The sequence below is a fragment of the Drosophila eugracilis genome, unplaced genomic scaffold, assembly GCF_018153835.1.
Source record: "Drosophila eugracilis isolate 14026-0451.02 unplaced genomic scaffold, ASM1815383v1 contig_367, whole genome shotgun sequence".
Lineage (NCBI taxonomy): Eukaryota > Metazoa > Arthropoda > Insecta > Diptera > Drosophilidae > Drosophila > Drosophila eugracilis.
Window position 1 is genome coordinate 489,554 of NW_024573224.1, and position 22,194 is coordinate 511,747.

General features: G+C 40.9%; 4 protein-coding genes across 6 annotated transcripts; 2 read left to right on the forward strand and 2 right to left on the reverse strand.

Moving 5' to 3' along the window:
• Window positions 1-797: 797 nt before the first annotated feature.
• LOC108103742 (soluble guanylate cyclase 88E) lies at window positions 798-6,519 on the forward strand. Of its 2 annotated transcripts, none has more exons than XM_017209348.2 (12): window positions 798-1,491; window positions 1,546-2,033; window positions 2,102-2,225; window positions 2,281-2,413; window positions 2,606-2,832; window positions 2,895-2,999; window positions 3,060-3,206; window positions 3,266-3,416; window positions 3,473-4,574; window positions 4,630-4,863; window positions 4,923-5,201; window positions 5,265-6,519. In XM_017209348.2, the coding sequence occupies exons 1-12, from the start codon at window positions 1,324-1,326 to the stop codon at window positions 5,431-5,433; spliced, it is 3,327 nt and encodes a 1,108-aa protein (XP_017064837.1). In that variant the 5' UTR covers window positions 798-1,323; the 3' UTR covers window positions 5,434-6,519. The 2 variants fall into 2 exon arrangements, with proteins under 2 accessions (XP_017064837.1, XP_017064838.1); XM_017209349.2 differs by having other exon boundaries at window positions 4,651-4,863.
• On the reverse strand, window positions 6,361-11,366 carry LOC108103741 (E3 ubiquitin-protein ligase RNF123). The gene is made up of 11 exons (XM_017209346.2): window positions 11,123-11,366; window positions 10,817-11,063; window positions 10,528-10,673; window positions 9,710-10,450; window positions 9,368-9,650; window positions 8,995-9,310; window positions 8,519-8,928; window positions 8,348-8,461; window positions 7,642-8,292; window positions 6,977-7,583; window positions 6,361-6,924 (listed from the first exon to the last, which is right to left on the reverse strand). Exons 1-11 carry the CDS (start codon window positions 11,284-11,286, stop codon window positions 6,605-6,607), a joined length of 3,999 nt encoding a protein of 1,332 aa, XP_017064835.1. The 5' UTR covers window positions 11,287-11,366; the 3' UTR covers window positions 6,361-6,604.
• Window positions 11,367-11,847: 481 nt separating this feature from the next.
• LOC108103734 (transmembrane protein 165) lies at window positions 11,848-18,308 on the forward strand. 2 transcript variants are annotated; one of them, XM_017209334.2, is made up of 7 exons: window positions 11,848-11,908; window positions 14,246-14,547; window positions 14,604-14,894; window positions 14,958-15,098; window positions 16,073-16,618; window positions 17,332-17,511; window positions 17,576-18,308. In XM_017209334.2, exons 2-7 carry the CDS (start codon window positions 14,368-14,370, stop codon window positions 17,753-17,755), a joined length of 1,518 nt encoding a protein of 505 aa, XP_017064823.2. In that variant the 5' UTR covers window positions 11,848-11,908; window positions 14,246-14,367; the 3' UTR covers window positions 17,756-18,308. The 2 variants fall into 2 exon arrangements, with proteins under 2 accessions (XP_017064823.2, XP_041674611.1); XM_041818677.1 differs by lacking the exons at window positions 11,848-11,908; window positions 16,073-16,618.
• A 55-nt stretch (window positions 18,309-18,363) lies between these two features.
• Window positions 18,364-21,959, reverse strand: LOC108103735 (serine protease inhibitor 88Ea). The gene is made up of 3 exons (XM_017209337.1): window positions 21,866-21,959; window positions 18,858-19,858; window positions 18,364-18,795 (listed from the first exon to the last, which is right to left on the reverse strand). Exons 2-3 carry the CDS (start codon window positions 19,842-19,844, stop codon window positions 18,499-18,501), a joined length of 1,284 nt encoding a protein of 427 aa, XP_017064826.1. The 5' UTR covers window positions 19,845-19,858; window positions 21,866-21,959; the 3' UTR covers window positions 18,364-18,498.
• Window positions 21,960-22,194: the final 235 nt, after the last annotated feature.

The following is a 22,194-nucleotide window of genomic DNA, read 5'->3' on the forward strand; positions in this document are numbered from 1 at the left end:
CCGTGTGGCAGATATAGTAGTACCTCCTCAAGGTGTCGGAGTGCAATTTATTCTTAGAAGCCATGGCCAGAGGCAGGTGCATTTCTTTGAATGTGAATGCAATTCAATTAGCCCAGATTCAAAAGGGGAGCGAATAAATAGCAATTGTCCTTGCCTCTAAATTGTGAGCACAACTCAATTGGACCTGGCTAAATTAACAGATCCTTGGCCCAGGCCGGCAATTAGCTTCGTCCATGCCCAAGGATAATGAACTGGGCAATAGGAAAAAAGTCCAGTTCCACCACTCAAATGTCATCTGTATACTCTCGTATATAAATGAATGATTTAATGAGTTTTATATATGTACTCGGCTTGCTGGATATTGCACTTACAGTGAGGCTTGTAATATAATTACCACAACTAATTGAAAGTACTTTATGGCTGTTTCTTTGGCACTGAAGGTCAATTTATTGTGGCTTTACTATGAGTTTGAGTTGCTAAGAGAAATGTTAGAAAGTTGGTTTCTGAAATAATCAAGATTCGCCTTTGGAATTGTTGAAAGAAAAGTAGTTAAATCAGGAAATCAATGTCTATGACTTCTACTGCACTTTTCTAATTATTGATCTGAAGCCAAAGCAATATGAAATCTCATTTATTTTTTAATTATTTTACAATTAGCATTTCTGATGTTGATTTGCAAATAATTCTTAATTAATACCACAAACGTGCCGCCATTTCGCGACTTCCCATAGACCTTGGCCATTGTTGGTTTAGACTGATGAAGTGGCGTTGAAAGCCATGGCGAGACAGTTGCCACCGCGGATGAATAGACTCGATGGATTCGTTGACACGCTGAATCAACAGAATGATGAGAAAATAATATGATTCTTGCTGGAGTGGAGGCGCCGACAGTCTGGTCCATGGAAACCAAATCAGGCATTAAATTTTGAATCATTTTTAGGGGTTCAAGTGGATTCCCGGAAAATGCCACAGTTTTTCAGACAAATCGAAACCAGCTGGGCGTATGTGTAATGCAAAGTCACACCGGGGGAAAATCCATAAATTGTATTAAAAAGTATGCCAAGCCATAAAAGAAAAGCCATTAAAAATGCGGAAAGAGCCAAAGAATTTATGTCGGAAATGTATGTCAAGGATCTGGACATTTATTTCTATATTTTTGTGATTAACTTCTCTGCCTTTGGATCATCTAAAATATTTGTATACATTTAATTAAGTCAGTTAGCCAAGTTAAGTGTCAATCAATTGACTCCGTTTTTGGTTACCAGTTTCAGCCTTTAATGTCAGCCAAGTAAAGCCTAAGGAAGTGACTCCCTCAGCCTCAAGATGTACGGACTGCTCTTGGAGAACCTCTCCGAGTACATAAAGTCTGTTTATGGCGAGGAGAAATGGGAGGACATCCGACGACAGGCTGGCATAGATTCGCCCTCCTTCAGCGTCCATCAGGTCTATCCCGAGAATCTGCTACAGAAATTGGCCAAAAAGGCACAACAGGTAGGTGTTACACTAGCTGTGTTTCGTTTTGAATTCCATCCTTATCCTCCATAGGTACTGGGTGTCTCGGAGCGGGAGTTCATGGACCAGATGGGCGTCTACTTCGTGGGCTTCGTGGGTCAATATGGCTACGATCGCGTCCTCTCTGTGCTGGGTCGCCATATGCGCGACTTCCTTAATGGACTGGACAACCTGCATGAGTACCTGAAGTTCTCGTATCCACGGATGAGAGCACCCAGCTTTATCTGCGAGAACGAGACCAAGCAGGGTCTGACTCTGCACTACCGATCCAAGCGTCGAGGGTTCGTCTACTATACGATGGGACAAATCCGAGAGGTGGCTCGGTATTTCTACCACAAAGAGATGCACATCGAATTGGTTAGGGAGGAGATCCTCTTCGACACGGTCCATGTCACCTTTCAACTGACCTTTGATAATCGGGCATTTACCCTGGCATCCTTGGCGATGACGCGGGAGGAAAAGCACCTGCCCATCAGCGCCCATGTGCTGTTTGAGATCTTTCCTTTCTGCATGGTATTTGGGTGGGTTCTAAACTATTTCATTACTTAATAATATTTTATTTAATTTTAATAAATCCTATTTAATTTAGAGCTGACATGGTAGTGCGCAGTATTGGAAACTCTTTGATGGTCATTTTACCAGAACTTTTGGGCAAGAAAATAACTGCCTGGTTTGATTTGGTTCGGCCACTGATTGCTTTTAAATTCCAAACTGTAAGTTTGTATCTTTTAACGTCTTGATATCCATTAACCTTAATACATTTATCAGATACTCAATCGTACCAATAACATATTCGAGCTGGTCACTGTGGACCCAGTTACGGAGAGATTTGACGTCCAAAATGAGGATTTACTTCAGCATGAAGATGGCAGTGAACCGGAAAAGTCATTAAGATTAAAAGGTAAAAGGAACTTTTTAAAATCACATTTAAAAATCTTAAGATCTACACTTTAGTTTAATAAAAATATATTTTGATTTGATTTTGGGCTCTCATTCAAAGATATACCCATTTGATGAAGTAATTTTGTTTCCTAAAGACAAGGTCTTCTTTACAATTTCCAATTTAATTCGATTTTGATCTTATTTTCCGCAGGTCAAATGGTTTATATGGAAAACTGGCGCATGATTATGTTTTTGGGTACTCCGGTTATGCCAGATCTCACCTCATTGATAACCACTGGCCTATATATCAACGATCTTTCCATGCATGACTTCAGCAGGGATCTTATGCTGGCTGGTACTCAGCAATCCGTGGAACTTAAGTTGGCCCTGGATCAAGAACAACAGAAGTCCAAGAAGCTTGAAGAGTCCATGAGATTGGTAAGTCTTATATGGAAAGTTAATGAAGAAATTTCTCATAAATATTTTCTTATAACCCTTAGCTGGATGAAGAGATGAGAAGAACTGATGAGCTTCTCTATCAGATGATACCCAAACAAGTGGCTGATAGGCTAAGACGGGGCGAGAATCCTATTGATACTTGTGAGGTGAGTTTAGATAAATAGATGAATTAAAATATGAAGTTAACTTAATTTATTCCCCTACAGATGTTTGATAGTGTCTCCATTCTGTTTTCGGACATTGTAACCTTCACAGAGATCTGTAGCCGCATTACACCAATGGAAGTGGTATCCATGTTAAATGCCATGTACTCGATCTTTGATAAGTTAACAGAGCGGAACTCAGTGTACAAGGTAAGATTTCATTACTTATTTATTTAATATTTATAAATATTTTTTAATTTTACTTAAAGGTGGAGACAATTGGAGATGCGTACATGGTAGTGGCGGGGGCCCCAGATAAGGATGCCAATCACGCCGAGAGAGTCTGTGATATGGCCTTAGATATGGTGGATGCAATAACCGATCTCAAGGATCCCTCAACGGGCCAGCACTTGAGAATACGTAAGTTGATTTATGTAATAACAACAACCACTAATAACCCCTATGACTCCATCTAGGTGTGGGTGTGCACTCTGGTGCCGTGGTGGCTGGCATTGTAGGTCTCAAGATGCCCCGCTATTGCCTCTTTGGGGATACAGTGAATACCGCCTCACGAATGGAGTCCACCAGCATAGCCATGAAAGTACACATTTCGGAGTCAACAAAGGTTCTTATCGGACCCAATTACAAAATCCTCGAGCGAGGGGAGATTGATGTAAAAGGCAAAGGAACTATGGGCACATATTGGCTAGAGGAGCGCGAGAACAGGTTGCCACTCCAATTGACGGCTGCTATTCAGGTTCAACCTATTTCTCCTGTACCGTCGACGCCCACACCGAAGGCTAAGGCTATAATGCCACCCGTATCCAAGCCATTGACTCCATTGGCTCCCGTTTCTGTTACGGTGGTTTCTATGCCAGTCGCTCCTGTTCCTTCAGTGGATGTGGTGGCGCCTTCATCTAGCATGTCTGGTATGGTGATTACAGCAGCTGCAGCTGCTCACATGACTCTTCACCATCAAGCGGTGGTGGCGGAAGGATTAACTGGAAGTACAGGAGTTGCTGGTTCTACAGCAGTAGGAGATATAGGAACTTCCTTATCCGGAGGAGGAGTTTTAGGAGCAACAGGAAACGAAGTGGCAGGTGTACCACCAGATGACCGCAACAGTCGTATCTACTCACCCGTAACCTTTAAGGACGTGGCTAGACGCAGTGCAGCCAATTCCCCAGTGAGGGGCAGTGCAGGTTACTCCTATCCGGACCAGGAAAAACGCCGCGAGTCTCGTTCCAATTCCACTGGCCATGTGTTTATGCGTACTCCATCGGATATATTTGGATCTCTAATTCTGGACACTGAGGAGTTTCTCGAGGATCTGCAAATCTCTCGCAGCTCCCTGGCTAACAACAACAACAATAATGCGCCAGATTGTGGATTTAGTCCAACACCTCCATTCCGGATCGGCAGTGCACCACCAAAACCAAGACCCAGTAACCCGGATAAGTTTACGCCCGAGGAACTCGCCGCCATGGATCAGCTAACGCCTCCGTCAACAGCTCCGGCCAGGGAAACGGCATCTTGCAGCAGTGCATCCATGGATCGCGACAAGGCCGCCAAACTCAAGTAAGTTGTTTGGAAATGGGGTTAAAGAACTGTCAGACAACTCTAAGTTTATTAGGAAAATTACCTTTTCCAACAGCAGCAGCCTTGATGCAACTACACCGACCGCTGTGGCTACCATGGTCTGTCCAATGCGTTCCAAGTCGCCACCAATGCCACAGAAGCCGTTGGTACAGGTGGTACAAGCTAGTACCAGCAAACCAGACACCAACCGACCAGGATCAAAGGATTCAGTCTCATCCATTTCCCTGCACTCACCGCCTCCACATCGATCGAACTCGGCCCCAGCCAGGTGAGCTCTCGCTAAGTTTAGCTTTTATTTAGAAAATAACGATCTAATCCATTTTTAAGACCCCATTCAATGTCAAAGGCGGCACGAAAGGCCTTCCTGGCCGCCAAGCAGACCAAGGCCATGGAGAAGCTGGACAAGATGATCGAAGAGGTACACGAAGTGGAGTCCCAATCGGCAACAAAGGCAGCCAACATGCGGCTGGCTCTCTTCGGCCATGACGGAGGTGGTGGGGGCGATTTAGCCGCCGGTGGTTGTCCACTCTTCCTGCCACCACCGCCACAGCAGCAACAACGCCTGATGCCCAGCTCCATCTCAGATTCCGGTCTGTGCAGTCATGGGTAAATGCTCCTACTAACTGATTCGACTTACCCATTAATTAAATAATTAATTATAAAACATAGTCACAGCCATGCTCCGAGCTGCCATCACCTAGAGCCGAAGATGAGCAACAGCCAGAGTTTCCAGCATTCTCCACGTGGCGGAATATCACATCAGTGCTGCAGTGGCTTTGGACACGGAAATGGACGTCACTCGCACCGAATGCACTCAAACGCCTGTCGGATATTGTAAAGAACTAAGAAGGCAGCACCAGCACACCTTTACCCAAAATCCAAGTCCATATCATGTATACTCTTATACTCTGATTCTGCTCAATGTTCCTGCGTGCTTTTCGGTGTAGCTACGATAAATAGTCAGCAATTATTAGGGCTTAGTTAGATGTTGAATCTCATAGTGTATAGAATAGAATAGTAGATAAAGAATGTACCTACATGTTATGTATAACCAGACTATATAGCTGGTCAAGCAGGGCTTTAAAATTTGGCAAGTCAGTGTCTAAATATGTTAAGAATCTGTAAAAACTGTTAACACTCTATTATAATCGAAAGATTTCAATTTCTTGACCTCTAAATATGACAATACCAACAGGAAATCAAACTACAAAAGGGAAGACATTTTCCGTACATTTTCATGAAACCACCTGAGGCAGAGTTTGCTCACAAAATAAGCTAATCTAATTATACATAAATGTATCATAAAATCTCTATATATTTGTAGTAGCTAAATGGTTAAGTAGATTATATGTCAACACGAATACCAAATAAATGTTTCCAAAAGGAATTCTGAGTTACGAATTTTCTAAATGTTTTAAATCAAATAACCATCACAGGAAAAAGCTACACAATATAGCAAAAGATTTAAAAGAGATTTTGTTAATAAATTTCTGCTTTAGACTTTCTTATTACATCCTTTATTAAGAGATCTTAGGTTGACAGTTTAAAAACTATAAATCATCAAGATTTATACATTTTTTGTATTGTTTTCAAAATAAATGCTTTCACTTTGTTTTCTCTTTTAACTAAATGCAGATACGACTGTGAGAAATGAGACATAGGCTTAGATATACAAATTATGGCAAATTAAACTAGCAAAATAGTGTGAACACAATGAACTTAAATGCAAATATTGTGCTACTTAAAATATCTTTAAGTTGTAATCTTTCTAATACTTCATCTTTGGTTATATTTAACTTTCTTTACATTGCACTATTGGCATATCACATCAGAACTTATAATGGCAAGCATACAACTCAAACAAAAATTTTACGAATGATACAAGTTAAATGTACCTTAATAAATGTATATATATACACTTAAAGCGTAGGAGTTTGTCTTTAAGATTGACTAGACTTTGTTGGGCATTCAAAGGAATATTTCCTTGATTGCTTTCGGTGGGTTTCCTTTTAGGCCCGCTCGACCATTGGTGTCTGGACGACATCTTCATTGGAATAAATGACCGAACCATCTAGCGTCTCAATGGTTTGTATTGTGGTCTTACAGTAAAAGCACACCTTGGAGTTCATCATGTGTTGCATGATGCAGTCGCTGCAGGACTGGTGCTTGCAGGGCGTGAAAACGGCAGTGATGGGTTTGGCGCAGCATATAGGACACAGTGAGTCTTCCGATGGCAGTGTTATGTCCGAGAGCAATGTCTGCTTCACGCGCAAACTCTCGATCAGGCTGCGCACATTCTCGATTTCCTCAGAGGACACATGTGAGGGAACTAGGAAAATATTGAGGAATTACATATTTTCATATTATTTTGATATACTCACAATCATTTAGGGCAAATTTAAGGATTGGCGGATCTGCCCGAATACGTTTGGAGTTGTTGGGTACGGGCACACGTACATCATTGGTCAGCGGATCAATGTGGGGCCTAGAAGAGGGATCAAAATTACCCCGGGGTATATTCTTCTGCTCCAGCAACGGTGTTCGTATTTCTCCCAAAGCAAACTCTAGAGTGGCAAACTGGAAGCTCGGATCGGTGAGAAAAGCTCGGGACACTCGCGTCACAATCTGTGGCCTCATGTCAGTCTCCATCTCTTCCTGCATCAGGGCTAACAGAATACCCAAAGCAGCGGTCACAATGGGATAATGAGTAACTGCATTAAGATCAGCCGAGCACATGTCCACCACGAACTGAAAGCATCCCGGTGGTACTGTCACCCGGGAAAGCACTTGACTGATAAGCTGGCAGATGCGATTTAATAGAAGATCGCTATTCGGTCGAGATTCGTCAGTAACAACCTCAGGAGCTGCTGAGATAACCATTTCGAGGCATCGCATCAGCGAGACTGTCAGCTCAAAACACATTGAGCAAATCTTAAGCTGCTTTGGCTCAAACAAGGTGTTTTCCTGCCTTTGAGCTGTGTTTTGGATCTGAAACAAAGATTTAATATAGTTTATGTACATCTTAAATCGCTATCCACAAACTTACCTCCTGCAGCAGTAAAATAAATTCAGAAAAAGCCCAGTTTAATTGGCTTAAGACCGAGTTTAGGAAGGCAGTTGCGAAGGGCTCGTCCTCTCTCAATTTTGCCCCGATCAGACGCTGAAAATGCTTTGAGGGATTAGCCGGGGCAACGTTGTGCAGCAGTCCCGTGTGCGTCTCGTTTCTAGAGCGACTGCGACACAGTCCCTGGTGGAGGGGCAGCGACCCTCCCTGCCACACAGATGGCTGGCGGGCATCCTTGTAAGCATAGCCCTCTCCCATCCAAAAGCGCAATAGGAGCCAATTGCTCTGACCCCAAGCTCGATTCTCATAGGGACGCAGTAGTGCTCGAACTAGACTTGCCTGCGCTCTCTTCGAAGTTCGTTCCAAGGCTCGCACTCCGGACTTGTGGCAGGTGAGTGTGCCCAAAGCTTGCAGCAGCGAATCCTTACAGGAGGCAAGAACAATACGCGGATCTGCTGAGTGAATGCCTAGAAACTCTGCTGCAGAGTTTACGGCGCACTCCGCATCTGAGGCCTCAAATTGAGCTCTCAAATCATGGTGACTAAAGTCCATCACGGCATCTAACAAAATAGGCAGTGTATTTATATACACTTCAGGTACGAAGGAGAACAAGGGTCCCGTGTTTGAAGCAGTCTAAAATTAGATGTTTAATAAGATTAAAATTGGTAATTAATATCGATTTTCTTACCGTCAGAGTTCGCAACATTCGTTCTAGTAACCACAAGAGCAGGGATCGCCTGTGACCATTTAGAGCCACTCCTCTCAGCCAGATTTGTTTTCTGGACAGTGCTATCGAGCGTGTCTGAAAATGAAAGAAGTGTTATTTTTAATTTTTTAAGTCTTTAATGTTTTAACTCACTGCAAAAACATTCTGGCGCTGACTGAACTTGGTCCGTAGCTCGCCCATAACGTGCTGATGATTCTCGTTCATGCAGACATTGGCATGCTGCTCCAAGGCCACCAGCTTACGTTCTATATCCTCTCGATAAAATTTCGTCTCCTTGAGCACTTCATTCAGAGCTGCGATCTCATCTCTCACCGTGGCTATCTTTACAATATATTTGTGACCCGCTGAGTAGTAAAAGATTATGCAGAGGTCAAGAAGCTCGCAGAGACTGGCCTCCATATCCACATTGCCCGGTGAAGTATCGGTGCTGCCATGAGGTCTTGCATTTAAGAAATGGGTATACGTGGAATTGTTGGCGCCCTGAGTGTGTCCAACTACCGCCACATTGTTGATGTTCTCCCCCAATAGATAAAGCGTGGTATCTGTAATTGAATTAAGATAGTTCATAAATATTCAGGTTTCATAAGCCTTCACAAGCTTATACATACCCACTTCATTAACCCTCAAGTTTTGGCGATCATCATCATAAATTTGTTGAGCACGAGCCGCTCCTAATCTAGCATCGATATCGCTCCGATGGACCTTTCTTAAATGGGAGAGGACACCTCCAACGCGATCAAAGTGCATGTAGTCAAACGAACCATCTATGAAAAAATCGCTGTTCACCTCCACATTTTTGGTAGGCAGTTCATCTTTAAACATCGCGCGCGTCTGATCAATAAGTATGCTGACAAAGGCAAGGGCCACAGGTGCATCCAGCGGATGCTGGATGCTCGATTGCATGAAGAAAAAGGCATGGAAGGGCTAGAAAAAGGAAAACATGCTATCAATTTCCAATAAACCATCGGTAACAACATATACCCTTTGCTCCATGCTGAGATCTATTACATAGCGACGCATTTTGGACAAGAATATTGTGCGACTTGACGGACTTTCCCGTGTCCCATCCGAGTTGATTAAAAGAGTGGTAAGAAAGTCCCTTTGCGCCGCATATAAGGGTTCCGTGACCTTACGAACCTTCTCGACAACATTCAGATATTTTTCCTTGGGTCCATCGATTCCCTCCGTCCAGGCCATACTGTCAGGCAGCAGCTCTTCCATGATGTAGAACTCCAGCGGGTGGATGTAGAGGAAAAAGGCAAGACTAAGAAGGAAATTATTTAGGATATTAAATTCATAAATTAAATCTAAAACAGATCGTACCAGTGCTTTTTGAACAGCTTTCCTTCCAGCAAATATTTTCTGGTCTGCTCGTGCAGACAAAGGCAATGCAACATACTTATCGTCTGGCGATGCTTCTCATAATCCAAGCCCTGGATTGTATGCGTAAACGTACCCAGCAAAGCGTTGACTAACTTCCGTAACACAAACTTAATCTCGTCGCCCTCCATGTAGTTCCAGAAAAGGGAAAGCAAACCCTGGAGCACGCTGTATCGATTCTCCTTCTCTGCCGCCAGAGTTGTTAGGGAGGAGATCCTGTTCAGCAATACGTCTTCGATGATGTATGGATCAAATATCTCGTTTGTGAACTTTTCAATCAGTAAGGTAGCAAATATACAGTAAACCGTCTTCTTGGTGGAAACGCGGGCATCGGTACCGTTGTCTATTGACATTCCAGATTGGGCATTGTACTTGGAGAAGATGCCGGCCAGATTGATCAAGTAATTCATCAGCAGGTTCGCCCTACGCAATTTAAGGATGGGTCGAGCCATGAGCGGTTGGAAGCCTAGTACCGGATACATAAACGGACGATTACCGAAGTTCGCCTCGATGCCTTGCGTATAGCCCAGGGATATAGCTGCGAAGAAGGTGATACCCGGTCCCTTCTCCAACTTGTTGAATGCCACTCCCATCGAGCGTCCATTTCGGTAATATTCGATTTGTTCCTTGTCGACGTCGATGGTCACGCCGATAATGTCGCCGATCTGCCATTTGTCGCCGTACCTGAAAACACAACAAAAATATTAATTTTTGTATGTATGAATATAAAAAGTTTTGAGACAATCTAATCGTTAGCTTACTTCTTGGTGGATATATGCCAGATCTGCTGCTTGCTACCATCATATCCATAGCTAGACTTGGTATCTCCAACGCCGCTGTTTTCGTTGAATTGGCAGCAGTTTGAGGCCCACCCAATCTGCATGACGCCTTTAGTATGTAGGTGGATCTGAATAAGGAAGAAGAGTTCTTAGTACGCACGAGCAACCCACACTCCTCAACCCGAGTCATTGACCGCTGGTCAACCACCGCCAAAATCGACAACTCACTCCCCAATCTATACAAACTCCCACTCCCCATAATAGCGATTACCTCATACATCCAGCGGCCTCCGTACACGCAACAATTTGCCCGAACCGTATTGAAGCTTCCTTGAGAACGCAAGGCCAGGCGGTCCGAGGACACGCGTACCGTGGTTGTATAGTCTACATCAAAAATGGTCAGATCCGGTCCAATTCGGCTCTCCGTCTCCATATAGAGGCGTCGAATTTCCTCATTGCTGTCAGTCTGGATTTGTTGGAACTTGTCATCCAGCCATGTTCGCACAATGATCATCTGCCTAAGGATAAAGGACTTGTTTTAGTAAAGTTAAGTCCTAAAGGTTAAGGACACTCCTACTTGGTCACGGACAAATCGGCGAGCTTCGCGGGCCTCGGATCCGGAGCCGTCGAGCAATTAGCGCCCTCCAAATCATCGTCTAGGTCTGAGTACAGATTGTCGTGGTCGACCTGCTCGAATATATCCTCGTTGAACACTTTCACGAATAATTTTGATATCGACATTTTGGCTCTGTCATTTCAATGATAGCTTTTTAAGCAATACAAATTCGAGTCTGGATATGACTGGAGTTCGACCCCCACAAAAAAAGGAATTCTTTTGCTTTAGTGATGGCCAACTCGCGCATTCCTTGTTAACGGTGGCAAGTATCGAATCGCGTGAAAAGCCGATTATTGTTTAATAATTTCAAATATGAAGAAATTAATAGTATGATTAAAAAAAAATGGAATGAGTTTCAAACATAATTAGTTTAAATTATTTAATAGTTGGCCCATTAAGATAAGGCTGCGATTTCATTTAGAAATTTTAAAATTTTTATCAGTGTATGCTTTGACTTTTGAAAAGTCTTCTAAACATAGTTTTTTAAAACATATCTTTCTTTTAATTAACTTCATATATTCATAATAACTTAAATGAAAACTTGTGAATCCACCCTCTCTAAATATCTTATAAATTCACTCCTCTCTAGCCCTTTCATACTGCTCTTTCGCATAGTATAAATCCATTTCACTCTTATGGCGCCAACAGCTGTTTAAATGAAACCCATCCACGTTGTACAACACTACACTATTCGTATTCAAGCGATTTGCAACACAAGCCGAATCAAAAAAAAGTAATTCTCGCAATGTAAGGACGTGTTTTTGGTGCTCTATTAATTATGCTAATTAAATTATAAGTTGGTGTTGATTCACAACAAATGAATCACACAAAGGACAACTCCGCTATTGAAAATTGAGTGTTATTCGTGGAACAGTTGTACCTTTCAATTGATTGACAATTTGCTGTCGTCAGCGGCTAAGTGTTTCTGATAGTGATGCCCATCTGTGAGACACAAACTAGCTAGATCCGGCGGAAAAACGCTAAGGCAATTAAAGCGCCAAGTGAAACGCAATTGAAACAATGCTCATAATGGCGGCTATTAAACAAATAAATTAGCAATCACACAGTTAACCTTGTGCCAATAATAATAATTTACAGTATAGAGTATGATAAATTAAATAAGCCGAACGAAAAACCTATAGCTAAAGTGGTCAGCTATTCGGCGTGCAACCGTTAGACTTTGTTGTTGTTCCGTGTGCCACTAAAATAGAAATTCGCGAAAAAAATAGAAGGGAAACAGAAATCAATGCCAACCGTTCGAAAAAAACAAGACCATTACAACATACGTATCTGGGCATAAATGAATATTAGTTCTGCTTATATATATATAGTATATACATATATACTATAGCCTAGGCAATTGATTTATCTGCTTGTTCTCGACCCGTTTCTTGTTTTATTTTTTTGCGGAGCAATCAACTCGAATTTGCATGTGTGTTTGAGTTTGTAATTTAAATTCAAATAAGTGAAACTGGAAATATAAATACGTAAATGTATTAATAAACTGCTGGCAATGTTTTGAATGGGTTTAATTAATTTTAACAATCCACCCTCGCAAAATTCAGTTTCTTATCAATTCTCACATTACAAGTAATGAAAGACGTAACGGACCAGCTTCCCAGGAATCAGCATATGTTTACATAATGATTGCATTTGCGGGTTTCTTATTTTTTTTCCCCACCCATTATTTGCGACTTGGATCTTTTAATATCCACAATTGTGACGTTAATGAAATATGAAAAAATATAAAAATAAGCAAGACGCGGGATTTGCTAAGCAAATGGGAAGCACAGCAAAGTCAACGAAAAAAGATACCCCAGACTCAATTCTGATTCATGTTAAATAAGATGGTATCATATGGAACCCCCTTTTGTTTTCTCTAGACCAGGATATTTAAAGGTCTCAGATACAGTGATTAGTCAGTAAAGTATACAATTTGTATCAAATACCATAGGGTAAATCTCAGATAAGAAAAAGGTAGCCTTATTAAAAATGAATCATTTAAAGAAATCAGACATAGTTTTCACCCAAGAAATTACATAGTATATTTTTATAAGACCATTGGGAAGATATTATGTTACCAGTGGTCTCAAAACCTAATTAACTAATCAGTATCATAAAAGGGAAATCACACTCCTGATACTGAATGTTCGCAACATCAAAGTAAATTGCCACCTAGCCACAACCCTATCAAAAATATAAATATACATGTAGTAGCCAATTATTGTTCAACTCTATTTCTCTGCTCTTGGTCACGTAGCTGTCTTTTTTAATACCCTATCTTTAATAGTCCTTTAATAAAAATATATAGTCCACTTTCTGGTTATCATACATATTCAGACTTTCACACTTTCTTTAGAGTAACTATATAAAGATAACAACAATTATCTTCTAACAACATATCTAAGAATTGCTCTCAGTTATTTAATAACATTTATAATTAAAATTCATATTTAAATACCTATTATAAATATTTAACAAAATGTGCAATTCATTTCTAAAAGTTTCCTGCTTGTGGCTTAACATCACAAATAAAAAACTGCGATCTAAACAAAGCGAAATACAAATATTTACCGCCGACAGAGTAACATTAGACTTTCCAGATAAAGTATCTAAACATACAAAAAGAAGACCCCATAAGAGTATCCGGTAGTGAGCATAAAATCGCATTCATTCTTAAATAATTCTCTGACCATTATCTAATCGATAGTTGAGTGCTCTTGTCTCTGACGTATTAAATGGTCGCACGTTGTAGAAGAATATGTTTCGGCAAAAACTGTGTTATACTGGGTGCCATACTCGGCTGAGAGCAGCGACTTTGATTGACCATATCAGACGACACTTGACGCAGTGTTCGCTTATCTGGGCTCCGACCTTCCCCGGTCAACCCCGTACCCCACCGAAATTGAGCCCAGTTTTGACTTGGCCAAACACAGACACGGGTGATTTTCTGTTTGCCTTATACAAATATAGCCACGGAGAACACTTGTTGCCCGATTAGCCATAAACATTGTGCCTTACCCCACTATATATTTTACTCCATGTGAGCGAGAATCTTAACCAGACCACTTCATTTCTTTGCAGTCAGTCGAGGGCAACGGACACGTAAACGTTTAAAGTTCAACGGATAGCACCCAAAGAAGACACGGAGATTTGCATGAGGCAGGAATAGAGGAGCGAAAGTTCCCAACCACAGACAGACAAAGATGTCACAAAACCAATCCTACTTCTGGCAGACGACCAGACACAATGTATACCTGAAGCGCTCAGCCAAATGGCACATGGCGCTGGCCCTAATGGTGGTGCTCACATTTGGCACAATATGTGCAGCAGAGGCTCAACCGGATAGTGCGGACGATGCAGTAATTGAAGCCGGAATACAGGGCGTAAGCTAGTCATTTTACTTTTGGAAAATTATTAATCATTTTTTCGTTCCACTCAGAAAATTGAGGTACAAGGAGATTTAAATAAGCCAACGGACCTGAGCAATTTAGCGGAAAAAACAAAGGATGATAAGGATGGGCCAAAGTCGGAGATCAGCTTTATCGATGCGTTTACCGCATCGATCTCTATTATCTTACTAACAGAACTAGGAGATAAGACTTTTTTCATAGCTGCCATCATGGCCATGCGCCATCCGCGTTTGATTGTCTTTGGCGGTGCCATCGCCGCCTTGGCTCTAATGACGGTACTCTCATGCGTATTTGGCATGGCAGCAAACTTTATTCCTAAGGTAGGTATATTATAACCAATTTCTGTTGATTACTCTAACTTTGAATACCTCTTTTACCCTCAGATTTATACGTATTATATCTCAACTGCATTATTTTTAATATTCGGTTTGAAAATGCTGTACGACGGCTACAAAATGAAACCAACAGATGCTCAGGAGGAACTCGAAGAGGTTCAAACTGATCTGCGCAAGCGCGAGGACGAGGTAAGTGGTCTCTGATAGATTCCCCCTGTATATAGTAGTGGTGCTATATGTTGCAGTAGTTTTTTCTAGATCTTAACTTTGTTTCAAGTAGTTGCGCTTCTTACAGTAATTTGTTGCTGTATTAGTAATTAGTAATTAGTTTTATTTTTACTGCTTTGTTAATAGCTGCGCTTAATTTGTTATTTTACTATTATTATAACCATAACAACGGGCAATTGTACAGAAAGAGAAACAGAACAATTGATGCCATGCCAAAGCGATCACTTCATATATATGCCCCGCTTTGGTTTTCCCGCCTTATTTAAATTTAACACTATAATTTTGCTTGACACGAGAGCCGCGAGCAATAACAAGCAAGCAAATACTAATCAAACACGATACCAAAGCTTTTCATAATTGTAATTACACCTTGATTGCATGCTAATTAAGAATTTTTTTATAAGCCGCTAACAAAACTCTACGGTTTACCTTTATTACACAAAATAATCCCAACCGATCAGCCGAATGGCGTGTGAGACAGCGTCAATGAAATACCACCGGGGTTCCCACATACTCTTTCTCTTTTAGCTCCCGAATCTGTCTTTTGATTTATTTATAATCAAACATTCAAAATTCACAATCATATTCAAAACACATTCAAGCCTTTTGTGACTAATTTGCACGATTTGCGCATATCAAATACAAGCGAGTTTCAAATGTTTATTGATCAAAGCAAATTCGTACTAAACCCGAATATCGTTTAAAAATGGAAAAGCTTTTTGCCAAAAACGAAAAAACTCTAATCAAAATCGAAATTTTTGCCAATCAACTCTCTAGCTAATGCAAATTTTTAATTGTTTTTCCTTTATGCAAAACGAAAATTAAAAAATTTGATATAACGTTGCCCCCTGAAAATGTTATCACAACATGATAACAAAATCCATATATTGTGTGTTGCATTCAACTTTGAATGATATTGGCTGATCTGAATGCAGTTGATGCGGAAAGCCAGCCGAAAGTATGAAGATTCTGACGCCAAGCGAAAGAATAGCAACTCGGACAAGGAGGATGCCAGCGAGCAGGCGCTTATCCATGGCCGTAACTCTGTTTCTACAGGTGCCACTACAGTAGGCGATGCCGATATGCAGCACCGCCAGCGAAAGCAGCGCAACCACCTCAATAACAATAATAGTAAGCAAAATAGCTGTGATAAAACTGGTAACGATGACGAGGACCGGGATCAACACGAATCGGAGGTATTTCTCAAGGAGGGCGGACGGATTGTGGAGCAACTCAAAATGAAAACATACCACAGCAGCCCGGCTCACTCGGCAGCCTCATCGAACCAGACCGAACAAACCAACTCGATTGCCGCTTCCACCACCACCGTCGATGTCCAGCAGGCTGGACATCCCACCGATCCGTCCCTAGGCGGTGCCTCGGAACTACGTGCTCCGTTGGCCGGATACGATAGCATGAATAGTCTCAACGGCAGCCTCAACGGGGACTCCCCACCGACCAATGGCTCTATCAAAGCACGGGTTAGGCCAGAAATAGTATTCCCGTCAGCCCCACTACCGTGTTACCCGTTCAATTACTTTTTGTGAAATTGGAATTGATTGAATTTTTATTTTGTGGGCTTGGCTATTGTAAGAACTTATCTTTTCCAAAAACTTTTCAAATTCCTTTAAAAAAGCAGTCATATTTTTTTATCAATTCTACTTCCTTAAAATGTAATTAGAATGAGGTCCGGTAATCTAATAACTGACAATTGCTAACGTTTGTTGTTTCTTAATCATAATCGTTTCACATGCTTTTTGCCCAAAAAAAAAACCAATTACACTCAAAAGTACCCATTTAAACCGTGACAACACTTCACAGTCAAAAAAACATACATACGAACATCGGTTATTTTTTAAAAGTTAACTTTAAGTCATCTGTCATTTGGTTTTGTGGCCGCTGTCTTTAATTGCCCATTGATTCCGTTTCACTTCCATTCGAATCGCACACATTTCACCAACGATTTTTCTCTCTGCATGTTGTTATGAAGTGATCGTTTTTTTTGCTTTTTTAGTTTATCTTTTGGTTTATTAGCAGGAAAAGTGGTGTCCACGTTTTCTTGTTCAAAAGTATTTAATTGTCTTTATAATTTGCTGTTTTTTCCCTTTGTTTGCGCACATTTTCATCGAAATTTGCAAGCTTCCCTGTGAGTCCTTACTAATCCTTAATCGTTAAAAATGATTTTGTGTTACAGCTGGACCGTGATGTGAATGCGGCGCTGGTTAATGACGCCGAGAGCGGTCGACGTCGTCCACAAAAACGAAGTGCTACCTACTTCACCATGCGTATCCTTGCCCAGGCCTTTACAATGACCTTCTTGGCCGAATGGGGTGACCGCTCCCAATTGACCACTATTCTTCTCGCCGCCAATAAGGTAAGTGGACTGTATTAAATCATTAGTTTGCATATCTTAAATATGTTTAAACTTCTTATTGCAGGACGTTTTTGGCGTTATTTCTGGCGGTATTATTGGCCACTGCATCTGCACTGGCCTGGCTGTGATTGGTGGTCGTATAGTGGCTTCCAAAATCTCTGTACGCACTGTCACCATTGTTGGTGGCATTGTGTTCATCGGATTCGCCATCTACGCTGTCGCCATACCTCCGAAAGACATATAGGCGTAGCCATGGTACTACCGACGAGATAGCCCGTTGACGACCCCACATTAATTGAAAATTTAGTTTTAGTTAATTCCTAATAATCCCCGTTTTCCTTTGAGGAGCCTCGGGCAATGCTAGGATTGTATTGATTCATTTTGAGATGAAATGCATTCAAATATTTAACGTAGCTTTGCTTGCAAAACAAAAAAAATTAAGAAACCAAGGAAAAACAAAAGTGCCTTCTGTGCTTTCCGCCTCGGCCATGACATACAAATTTAGTTCACACAATGAATTCTTCTGTTTCCAATTTCATAGTATTGCTTTGATTTAAACGTTCAGTTTTGAGTTCGTTTTAAGTATTAAAGATGATTGTACATATGTGTGCTAGTGCGACCAGGTGGCCTAAGCTCCTCCGAGTTGGACCCTTACCTACATATCCCACATCCTTATTTGCCTATTTGTTTACGTAGCAGTGTTTACTTAATGGAAACAACCAAAATGTAACTTTGTAGATTTGATTATTTATGCGATTTTTGTATGAAAAACTTAGTAAATTGCGCAAAACTTTTGACTTCTTATTGTGTTTTTAATGGAAAGGTAAATTAAACTTTAATTACTTATTGAAGTACGCTTTCTTGTTATGGGTATAATTTATTATCGTTTAAGTATGTTATAAAGTTTATATCGTCATTAACAGTCGAAAAATAATTTGGTTAGGTTATTTGCAAAGTTGTAGTTAGTACCTGTAAGCTACCTATAATTTACAGCTTCATTGTTTTAGGATCACGATAGATGCCCGTAAATAGGATTGATCTTGAGGTGCGATCATAGATGACAAATAGGAACGGGTGGTTGCACTCGAACTTGGCCGGCTCCACCGGCCTGGCCGAGCGGTATGTGAAGAGAACTGTGGCAGCAGCCGCTGTGCTTCCTTCCTCGTCAACCTTGATCTTGGCCACGTGTTTGGAATCGCCGATGGAAATAGTCTCGGATGTCAAATCATCAAAGGTAGCATTGGACTCGTCAAACATTTTGCTCAGTCCCATTTTGGCAAGGATCTAAAGAAGACAATATCGCTTAGAATTGGGTTAAAATATAGATTACAAAAATTTCGACTTACTGGATTCAGTTCCAGGCGCTGTTCGAACTCGAATTTGGGAAGCGAAACTTCGATTTCGCGGGGCATGGCCTGCTTGAGCGAATCATCGAGGGTATCGGCATTCAATCGGGAAAGCACATCTTCCAAAGAATTGCTATTGAAAGGCGGCAGGATAAGCACCATAGAGATGTCCGAGTTCTCATCCGGCAGACTATCTGGCTTCTCCTGTGACTCGAAGACGGTGCGGTAAGGTAGCTGAAGCACGTGGGCGCGAAGCTGCTCATCGACGTTTAACAAGAAGGTTCCCTTTTGCTGCATCATGGAAACCAGAGAAAAGTTCGACGGAGATGTGTAGAAGGGCATAGGAACTGTCTTTTCCTTTTTAAACTGGCTGAGCCACTGACCCTTCAAGTAGGCAGCGTTAGCAAGAACCAATCGAGTACGGGGAGTAATTTCATCAGCACTCAGCATATCGCGGATTTGATCGTGAGTTTGGTTAGCAATCCAATCGTTGATATTCTTGCGCGACTCCTCCGGCTGGCTCTTGAAGTCGAGCTGTTGGATTTCCTCAGCTAGACGGTTCTTTGCACAGTTGGTCAAATGCAAATCATTGGCAAAGAATATACGGTCGGCGGAAGAGAACTCCAGAGGCATATTGCTCTGTCGCTCCTTGCGGCTCTTCTTCTCCACAACATAAGCGCTGCGCACCACTTCCTTGGATTCAGCCCAATCTAAATGAAGCACCTTAGTCAGCTCCTTCTCTGTTTCACCAGAGGATCCAAAATAAGCAAGGAGCAGAGCGTGATAAGTGCTGTACGGCGAGAAGAAGACATTTTCGTTGGGAGTACTCTGCCGGATGACATCTAGCATGGATACGGCAAAGTTCTGTTGGCCCTTGTAGAGATTTATTCTCTTATCTAATAAGCTTGGGTCGGGTTCAACAGCGCACAGACCCGCCAAGGCGATGGCCGGCAGGACCACCATCAGAGATAGACTGAGGATATTCATTTTGTAAAAACCAGCTGGAGGTGAAGAGAATAAATAACATAATTAATTAGTTTGCTTTTTAAATTCAAATTGTAGGACTTTAGGGTACAATTTGAAGTAAGTTAACTGAAAGGTTTTAAACCCCACTCTTGATGACCTTGTACTGCCTACATATCATAAATTTTGTGTGTTCGTGACTGGCATGGAATCCTGCATTTATTTTACATTTTAAAAATTAGATTTATTTGACAACGAGAACTTCAAAAGCGCACTTCAGTCAGACAAATTTATGCAGTTCCCAGAAAGGGTTGATAAATCCATTCAAGTCATGACAATAAAATGTCACAAAAAGCTTTAAAAAACAGTACAGTGATTTCTGTTAAAAATCCCCACTAATTATGGGAGTAGTTAAATTAGAATTGCCAATTTTAGCTAATTAGGTAATTGGTATTCGTTTTGTTAAGCAAAATAACTCATTTGGGTTTTCTGCTTACATAAAGTCAGTAGAAAAATAAAGAGAAAAGTTGTAAGTCTTTTTAATTACCGATTTTAGGTAGAAGAAAACCCCAATAGTTTTTAATGTTCCCAAACAAAAATAAGTTTAAATTTCTATTAGAAGATAATAATTGAGAAACAAGATGACTAATTCATATTTTGAATTATACAAAATCTTTTTAAAAAATATCAAAACGAAATTCACTGGCGTGGCTCATTTAATATCGCTTTAGGCTGATTCACCGAAAAGCTTTTCCAGTCCATCAAGTCGTTAGTTATCTTCGGACGACAATTGCAACATCTCTGCAGACGGGGCTTAAAAAAAAGTGAAAGTTTCCGCCGCTCTGCACTCGAAATTCGCAATCCGAACATAATGAACCCCATATGCACCGGAGCATGAAAGAGCGTTTACAGGTCGTATAGGGAGCTTTATCTCGGCTGTAGCTCCAATTTTTGTTTTTACCAGCTGAGCGATGACGAAGTCCTCGGTTGCGTGATGCAGCCGCAGAAATGAAAAGCGCTTTGTGTAAAAATAAAAAAAAACCCAAAAATTAACATTTCCGATAACCGGTTGCGGATCCCACCGGCGGCCTAAAGCACTATGTAGTATATGATTCATAAACGGCACAAATTGTTGTCGTTTCGGATTTTAACGCGTATGATCATTGTTGACCCTGTATTGGCGATTTTGTAATTGCTAGGCAGTCATTGTTACTCGTTTATTTTTGTACCCCACAGACGTAACGCTTGTTGTTTCTGCACATGCGCGCCGCCTTTTTTGTCCGCTCTTGAGGTTTTTTGGGAGAGTCCCAAAATATTGAACAACCAGTTTCAACTGATAGGAAGCGGACATGTCAGCCTAATTTAAGCTGCATTGAACTTGGATTAATTGGTCTGTCAAATATACTTTAAAAAATAAGCACTTGCGTTTGCAAATTCATAGAAGTGATTAACCATTTATTAAGTACTGGGATCACCTTCCAATCTTTAATCATATTTATTAAGTAGCCCTAAGGAAATTCCAAAGCAAATAAAAACGAATATAATTATGGTATTTCTGCGAAATCCGATTTCTGACAAGATGGGGTTTTCCATAATATTCATAGATTGGGGGGAAATGTATGTTTGTCACTTAAATTTTTATTTTTCTTGTAAATTTTTCACTTTTTATAGATTTAAATTCATTTCCTATATAGACTCTATTAAGTTTATAAAAAATCGCTGGAGTTGTTTTATAGTTTCACACTTAAGAGATCAATTAAATAAAGTTTCAAGGGAACTTTTTATAGCTTTCGTTATGGCAAAAAATCCCACAAATATAAATAGCGCAATTCACCGCCTCATTTAAATTGCGTGCAATATACATACATACAAATATATTTATATATATGTAAATACATACACATATATAGATATGTGCAATCGTTTACAAACTGATTAGTAAATAGGCAACGCATTAATATCAACCCGATTCGTTAAATGGTCATCACAAGCTCTGGGTGAACTGGACAAATGGGGACAAACACTTGACGAGCACTGGGAAATACCTTCTTTAAGTGTAGGTTTGAGTGGCACCGAAATCGTACTATTAGTTGGACCGACTGCACGTCCGTTCAACTGCGGCTAAAACTATAAACTGAATCCGTTGCCTAAGCGAAGGGTACTTAATAACGCCAAGCGCAGCTTTGTTATCGATAAACGGTATACGATATTCGACATCCAACAGGTGATAGTAACTTTTCAAACGGTCACCCTAACAAATGGAAAAATGGTTGCCTTCAAATATAGTGATTTTTCTCATTGAAGTTTATCCCCTGATTCGTAATTTATCTTTCTCTTACAAAAAAATATTCTGTATAGTCAGAGTTTAATAATC

Excerpts from the sequence above, each read along its gene's own strand:
- LOC108103735 (XM_017209337.1), bottom strand. The coding sequence starts at position 19,844 with ATGAATATCCTCAGTCTATCTCTGATGGTGGTCCTGCCGGCCATCGCC. Across the intron at positions 18,796-18,857 it reads AGCGCCTGGAACTGAATCCA|ATCCTTGCCAAAATGGGACT; the intron begins GTAAGTCGAAAT and ends TGTCTTCTTTAG.
- LOC108103741 (XM_017209346.2), bottom strand. The coding sequence starts at position 11,286 with ATGTCGATATCAAAATTATTCGTGAAAGTGTTCAACGAGGATATATTC. Across the intron at positions 9,311-9,367 it reads ATCTCAGCATGGAGCAAAGG|CCCTTCCATGCCTTTTTCTT; the intron begins GTATATGTTGTT and ends TCCTTTTTCTAG. Across the intron at positions 7,584-7,641 it reads TTATTTTACTGCTGCAGGAG|ATCCAAAACACAGCTCAAAG; the intron begins GTAAGTTTGTGG and ends TCTTTGTTTCAG.
- LOC108103734 (XM_017209334.2), top strand. The coding sequence starts at position 14,368 with ATGTCACAAAACCAATCCTACTTCTGGCAGACGACCAGACACAATGTA. Across the intron at positions 14,895-14,957 it reads CAGCAAACTTTATTCCTAAG|ATTTATACGTATTATATCTC; the intron begins GTAGGTATATTA and ends TTTTACCCTCAG. Across the intron at positions 17,512-17,575 it reads TTCTTCTCGCCGCCAATAAG|GACGTTTTTGGCGTTATTTC; the intron begins GTAAGTGGACTG and ends TTCTTATTGCAG.
- LOC108103742 (XM_017209348.2), top strand. The coding sequence starts at position 1,324 with ATGTACGGACTGCTCTTGGAGAACCTCTCCGAGTACATAAAGTCTGTT. Across the intron at positions 2,833-2,894 it reads TTGAAGAGTCCATGAGATTG|CTGGATGAAGAGATGAGAAG; the intron begins GTAAGTCTTATA and ends TATAACCCTTAG. Across the intron at positions 3,000-3,059 it reads ATCCTATTGATACTTGTGAG|ATGTTTGATAGTGTCTCCAT; the intron begins GTGAGTTTAGAT and ends ATTCCCCTACAG.